At 39.0% G+C, this 7,683-nt stretch overlaps 1 protein-coding gene across 2 annotated transcripts in view; it reads right to left on the bottom strand.

The window, feature by feature from the left end:
* Positions 1 to 6,584: 6,584 nt before the first annotated feature.
* Bsph1 (binder of sperm protein homolog 1) overlaps positions 6,585 to 7,683 on the bottom strand; it is a 17,372-nt gene continuing 16,273 nt past the window's right edge. For both annotated transcript variants that reach the window (XM_004648345.2, XM_023708548.1), the window contains one exon: positions 6,585 to 6,719. In XM_004648345.2, the coding sequence (XP_004648402.2) occupies positions 6,713 to 6,719 (7 nt within the window). In that variant the 3' untranslated portion in view covers positions 6,585 to 6,712. The remainder of the gene's footprint in view (positions 6,720 to 7,683) is intronic.

The raw sequence follows: 7,683 nt of genomic DNA, 5'->3' as shown, positions 1-7,683 counted from the left end.
GACATCCTTGTTTTTAGCATACCTTTTCTTACCGTTTCAGTAGCTGCAACAGTATCGTCAAAGTCTTAAAGTCTATCTTCACTTTCATTCAGATGGTTTTGCCAACTTTTAAATGAGTTTTTAATCTCTTGAATATCTTCGAATCTGCATCCTACATTCTATTTGTTTTCTATATTGCTCGTTCAAGATTTCCATCATTTTTCTATTCTCCTCTCTGTTTTTCTCAGTTTCTTCTTTAGAAACACTTAGTAATTCTTTCATTATACTTATCACTTTTTTTTTTACTTCAGGGACTATTTCTGATCTGATTTCCTCTATATGTTTCTGTAGGGTTTTTTTCTTTCTTCAGACACAATTATTTCAGAAATTTCACTTGTGTGACTTCCAATTTCTTCTATGCTATTGTCTCCTGCATTTGTTCTTGTGGGCTCGAGGCCTGAGGATGCATTTTGTTCCTTCTTTTTCTCATTTTGTATTACACTGCTCCCTGACATTTGTTGTAGAGCTTTAGATCTGTTGTTACCCAAGCACCTACCAATATTATTACTCAAAAGAGATCAGGTAATTAAGGAAGTTAGTTTTGTATTTATAGCACAAGAATTAGCAACACTAATAATGGGTAGTGAGATTTAACAATTGGTAATCTTTTTATCTAATGGGTTTATATTTCAAACTGTAAGAGCAAACATTATGATTGTATAGCTAAGCAAATATTAAATTAGGAATATATATTTAAATTAGTTCCCCCTAAGTTCTGTCTGGTTACCTCTCCTTGATATACCTAGAGTCTTTTACGTGGATTAGTTTGCCCCAGTTACCTGTTGCCACCCTCAAGACAGAGAATACTCACATAGGTCAGAGTTTAGCAGTGACCTGGTCAGTTTACCTGGTCTGATCTACCAAGTTCTAACTCATCCAGCTGGGCCTGTCTTGGGTCTGGTTACTGTGCTTGGTTTCTTCCTCCTGGGCACTGTGTTGTGGAGTTACTCTCTGGCTGGTCCCAAACCAACTCGGCTGCCCTAATGTGAAGTTCCTCTTTGGTATGTCCCAAACTGACCTTGGCACTGTGTTGTGGAGTCCTTCCCTGGCAGGTCACAAACTGTCTGGGCCGCCCTAATGTGAAGTTCCTCCCTGGCTGGTCCCAAACCAACTTGGCTGCTCCAATAGGGAGCTCCTCTCTGGTAGGTCCCAAGCTGACTCAGCCCCTCTAATGTGTTTTTACTCTTCAATATAATATAAAATTGAAAAAAATAAAAAATAAACTTTAAAAAACTCAAACAACTTTGAAAAAAATAAATTAGAATGTTTTCCTAAATAGTTCACCATTTCATTATTTTAATTTCATTCTTTTTTACGTATTTTAGTACAGGGTCTCACTATACAGATCTGACTCTTTCTCCTCCTCCTGTTTTCAGCCTCCCAAGTGCTGAGATTACAGGCACATACCAAGCCCAGTCTCAGTCACCGACTCAGCTTGCCTGGGGGTGGGGCTAGCACCGCACATCCAGGATCAAATTCCTGTCCCTGAGTCTGCCTAAACCGGTGCTTTAGTCTGCTGAGTTATCTGGCTGGTTCTAATTTCATTCTTTAGTATTGCTGATTCTCAGGTGTGATTGTAATTATAGTTACATTGCTAAATGGCAATTATTATGGAAAGTTGACATGTCTTAGATATATTTTCTTTTTTTTTGATCTGTACTAATAGCCATAAAATTTATTTTATGCAATAATTTTATACCAATATCACATGTATTTCCACAGAGAAACATTTTATTTTCAGAACAATACTTTCTATATAATTTGCTCAAAATGCTTTTCTTTCTTAGAACATAGTTGTTGGTAATATTTATACTCTTGGAATAAATCAGGCAAAGACTGATTTTTTAAAGGCACAAAATGGAAAATCCTCATGGTCAGACAAGAATGTCCATCATTGATCTGCAGGGAAATGAATACTGAATCGATGGGAAGATCTCGAGCCTTCAAGCGTGTTTGCCAGGCTTCCCAGCAACCAGTGTAGACAGAACTCTGCAAGAGAGGTACAGGGCACCTGGCCTCATGCATGGGCAGATGTCATGTAGCTCCAGAGTTTGGCTCCGAAACCAGGTCCTCAGCTCTTGCCTAGGGGTGCTACACCATTAGGACACAAGACACTCAGCCGTCCTGCTGCAGGCTCAGGAGTGCTCTGGGCTTCATTCACTCAGATGCATCTAGCTCCTCATCGTTAGATATATTTTCAACACTTTCATATACCATCTGTTCAGTTATTCCACAAATCATAGCATTCAGTGAGAAAACTATGTACATTCGATGCCATGTGAAGGCTGAGATGCTAGATGAAATGGTGGACTTTATCAGACTCATTCAGTGTCCAAAATCTGAGCAACACACAGCCTCTCTCTACCACTCCTCCGTACTGGACCACAGTTACCACTTGTTGTGACCTGAAATCATGCTTTTTAGTAGATTATGCGGATGTCACTAGAATCCGTGTTCTTCACTGAACTTAAATGCACACAGGGCAGTGGATCACTTTCATCTCTGGGTGATGCCAGCCTTCAGCTCTCACTGGATGACAGCTATCTCTTGGTGACACTGCAGTCCATCTCTATGGTCAGACATAATTATTTCCAGTGATACCAAGTTTATAATCTTGGCTGAAAACTTACCTCTCAGTGGCTCTCAAGTCTTTGATCTATTAACTAAATCTATCTCTAAATAAATCTATGTGCCTCTTTGCTCTGAGCACATTGATGCCCTGGTGACACTGATGTCCAAACACTATCATGGACCATGGTTACATCTGGTGACACAAAGTCTCTTTCTGCATTGGACATTATTTACTCATTGCATCCTATTTCACTGCTAGACTATACAAATGTACCACTGCAGTCCCCACAGTGTTTCATTAACGCAGTACCACAAACTGTCCTGAGATAGGGCTGGTGAGATTCTAACGAAGTCAGTACAAAACCCTAGGGTGATCAACTGCAATTTACAGCAGCCTGGATTATATTTACAATACCATTAAAAAGAATACATTTAACCAAGTGAGTACAAGTCTGGTAAATTGAAAACTACAAAACATTATTGAAGTAAATTAAAGAACCTTCAGAGAAACAGAAACATATTCATTATGCATGAATTGGAAAATGCAATGTTTTTAAGATAGCCACACTTTTTGTAGTGAGATATGTACTACAATCCAATTTAAACTTTTGAGATAAATTTGGAGAACTTTTGGAGATTAAAGTAATACAGATTCTTAATATTTTCTTTTTATTATTATTATTTATTGATACAGGGTCTTGCTGTGCAGCTTGGACTCATAATGACCTCCTGCCTCAGCCTCCCCAGCACTGGGATTACAAGTGTGCTCCACCATGCCCAGTTTCAGGGCCAGCACAGCATGCTCAGGGTTCTACAGCCAGCATGGCATGAAGTACCAGGGATTGAACTCTGGTCCTTGCGTTTGGCAGGCAGGCACTTAGACCATCGAACTTTCTCCCCAGCCTGAGATTCTTAATATTATTATAAATGCCTATGCTCTATCTGGTAATTTACCACAGGTTCCTGTGACTGCTGAAAATACAGTGGCCCCAACAAATAGTCTTGGCTCTTCAGTAAAGTTGTCTGATTTATGACTGGGACTTCCATGTCTGCCATGAATGGATCTGTAGTCTGTCTCAGGTGGTAGCAACTTTTCTGGCTGTGTGGTGGACTTCCCCTTTAGTCGACATGAAAAGCATCTCACTGGGTAGCTTTAGGGGCTTATTTACTCATTAATCTTGATGTGTTGAATTCAAGCCCAGGACCTCCTGTTTATCCTTCCCAAGAGTTTACGGTCAAGAGCCACACTCTCACCCTGTCTAGACCTGTCACTCTTCATCTTTAGTGTGCTTCAGTTTTCAGGTTCATGGAAACAGGTTCCTGGGCTGCCATCATGAAATCTCTGGCTCATAATGTCCAGGTAGAGTTTCTAAAGTTTGTATTTTCAACAAACTGCCAGTACTTTTGTTGCTGGTCCTCTTAGAGATCCACCAGTCTTGATATTCCTCAGGGCCAACTCAGCAGAAGAGAAACAATTGTGGTCCTTGAGTAAGAAAAAAGTAAGTGGGATCCCAGTTACAGAATCTCAGGTGTGTTTGACCAAAGGCTATTTAACATGATTTGCTCAATTCTGCAGTGAACTGATGGTAGAGAGGACTGACGATTTGCTACATCGCAGAAGATAATGCCTACTTCAGGTGAAACAACTTGAAATCCAAATAGACCACATCCAAGATGAGAATCAAACAACCAGTCAGGGTCACATGTATAAACTTAGTACAAGGGGGAAAAATATGGTCAATACTTTTTGTTTTATAAAGTTTATTATCACTCATTATTACTTCCACTTTACAGTTGGAAAACAAGGGCTCCCTCAGAGTGAAGGGGCAATCTAGTGAACCTTCTCAGTGCTAAGTAGCAAAGCTGGGGTTGAAAGTTGAGCAATGTCTTCCCAATGTACGTACTTTTAATGAATTGTGTTCTGATCCTCAAAAAGATATATTCACATTCTGACCTGTCAAAACTATCAGTGACCCTCTTTGTGAAACATAAACAATCATGATCCATTCATCAGCAGAAATTATGTGCCAATGAAAATAAAAGGTCTACATGTACATATGACAACATGAATGAATCCCATACAATCCCATACACATTAGGGCAACAAGCCAGGCATGAAGGTATGATTCAATTTACATGAAATACAAAGAGAGACAAAGTGAGCCTACACTGTCAGAAATTAGAGAGTGGTAACAAATGGTGCAATGGGGCTTAAAGAGGAGTAAATATGATGTTTCTCTGCTTTTCTGGTTGATATTGGGCATTGACTACAGAGACTCTTGCACACTAAACACTTTCTCTACCACTAAACTCTAACCCCAGCCTTTGATTTCTTTCTTGATGTGGTTATCAATTACATGGAGTATTTAGTTTACCAAAATTGGCCTACCTCTACACAACTGACACATACAATTCAAAAATATATGTTTTAAACCATAAAGTACATATTTCATAGTATATTGTGTAGCATAAAGAAAAAAATCTTGACACAGGATGCCATGTGGATGAATCTCAAAAATACTAGATTGAGTGGAAAAAATTAAGCACAAAGGTCACGTCGCATATGATTCCATCAACATGAAGTGTGCAGATTGACAAATATATCAAGATGGAAAGCATTTTTATGGTTTCTGAAGGCAGGAGCAAGGAAAGGAAAGGATGGGAAGTGGGACTTAATGGACACATTGGGATTCTTTACAGGGTGATGAAAATGTCTTGGAATTTGGTAGGGCTGAAAGTTGCACACCATGACTGTATTACTGCCGCTGAATTTTTCAATTTAAGATGATTAGTTGCATCTCATGTAAATTTCATCTCAAAAATTTAAAAAATCTACATTTGTGATGATGTCTAAAGCTTAAAATCATGTTAGTGTAAGGGTCGAGTCGCCGCGAAGGAAGACCCCAAGAGTCGGTCTCTCATGCAAATCACAAAGGGGAAGTTTTATTATCTACATGTACATAGGGCGGTCTGCACACGCAGGAGCAGAGCTCTCCTTCTGTGTAACAGGCATAGTTTTTTAAAGGCAAAAACCACAAAATGGGGGGGGGGGAGCAAGCAAGTTACAGAAGCAAATCGCATTGGTTAGTGTAGGTTGCCCTTTACAATAATTGGTGAGTTACAATACCGTATGACCAAATGGAGTAAGTCCGGGGGTAGCTGGGGGGTCTAACCTTGTGGTTGTCATGTTCCGGGAACATTTTTAAGAAATCGAGGCATTGTGACCTGGGACATCCTGTTGTTATGGCTTTCAATAGTGAGGCCTTGGGTTTTGGGAATATATGTCTCTTGTAAGAATTCAAACAAGGGGAGGGCCAAGGGCAACTTCTTGGCTGACTCAGTTGTTTTAGTTGTTTTCCAAGTAGCAGGACCCCATCCAAGGTTTGCTTATGTCCTCTTTGTTTTAGGAACATGGATTGATCAAGCTCTAGGGCTGTAAACTAGCAGGTGGGCCCCCTTACTGAAAGACACTTTAATAATTTTTAGCCTCATTTATGATCTTAAAATTGTTGGGCTTTACATTAGGAAAAGATTTGAGTTCCCTAAAACTTTAGCTCTCTTGCCAAAGGAGATATAAACATCACTTCATCAAGATCTTGGGTTTTTTTGTTTGTTTGTTTGTTTTGTGCAGGGTCTCACTACACAGCTCAAATTCATAGTGATCCTCCTGTTTTCAGCCTCCACAGTTTTGGGATTACAGGTAAACAGCACCACACCAAGACTCTGTCACCGGCTCAGCATGCCCAGCAGCAGGGCCAGCATAGCAAGTGGTACCAGGGATCAAACCCCTGTCTCTGTGCTTGCCTAAGCAGATGCTTAGTCTGCTAAGCTATCTCATTGCCCTAAGATCTTGGTTTGAATGCAAACTCTTCCCTATAGAAGCCTTCCCAGCCTCCTTGCCAGCAGGATCAGCAATGTATTCATCACCAATTAGCTTTGACTGAGCTTTTACTCATCAAAGAGACTCATTCACATGGAATAGAGATAAAATCTTTATTTGTCAGATCAGTTAAGTCTGGTGGGATTCTAAATGATAGGATTCTATTTTGAGAGGCACTTATTGAATCTGTAACTTCTTCATCTTGAAACCATCAAGGATTTTCTATGTACTGTGAAGGAAAAAAAAATATTAGAATTAAAATCTTTCACACCTTTCAAGGGACAGGATCATATCTATCTCCTCTCAGGAATCATCCTTTCTCTTCTTCCCATTAGCTATAGCTGAACAGCTAATTAGTAGAAATCCATGCACCAGAAGATAGAAGAGCCTAAGAGATCAGTAGCCTAGGAAACATGCAAACATTTCTCTCTCACTCTCAAATTAAATAGAGCATTATTATGTTAATAACCTCATAAGCTACGTGGTCCATCATTTTAACCAATGGACCACGTTATTTGGTCCACTTTGTTGATCATGAGCGGGTGTTATAATGTTAATGAAGGATAACTTGGAAAAACAGAAAATTTAAGACATACGGGTATGCACCTCATGCACACAACCATTGACTTCGTGGCTTTATTCAGCTATGTCAGTAAAAATAAAACAAGCACACAAATATACACACTCATTTCCTGAAAGGTCAATCTGGACAGCAATATGAATATAAAATATTTTAAATAATCAGATTATGCTCCATCAGGGAAATGGCATAGCATATGGAATTTGGCGAAAGCATGATGAAAGCTGAGGTGGCCTTAAGTGTTCACACGACAAATCCCACAATGTATACATTCACATAATGACAAGTCAAAAGGGCTAGTGTGATTCTTTTATGTTTAAAATGATCTGAAATATATTTTTGTACATTCTCTACATAAAATAAACCAAAAATGCATCCCCTGAATGGTTAGCCCTGCTTTTTTATGTAAAATTGAAGAAAAACGAAAGCAGAGAAATAGAAAGAAGAGCTAACTTTTCACTCTTCTAAACATGTGCTCCTTCAGAGTTTTTTTTCCTTTTTTTTTTACAATAAACAGTTGTTTTTATTAAAAACAAAAATTGAAAAATTAAAACAATTTGAGAAGTCCTAAAATATTTAACAACTTTATCTCTTGGTGCCATTTCTATTAAAA

Source organism: Octodon degus, unplaced genomic scaffold (assembly GCF_000260255.1).
Source record: "Octodon degus isolate 3935 unplaced genomic scaffold, OctDeg1.0 scaffold00392, whole genome shotgun sequence".
Classification (NCBI taxonomy): Eukaryota; Metazoa; Chordata; class Mammalia; order Rodentia; family Octodontidae; genus Octodon; species Octodon degus.
This window is presented reverse-complemented; position numbering and strand designations above follow the sequence as displayed.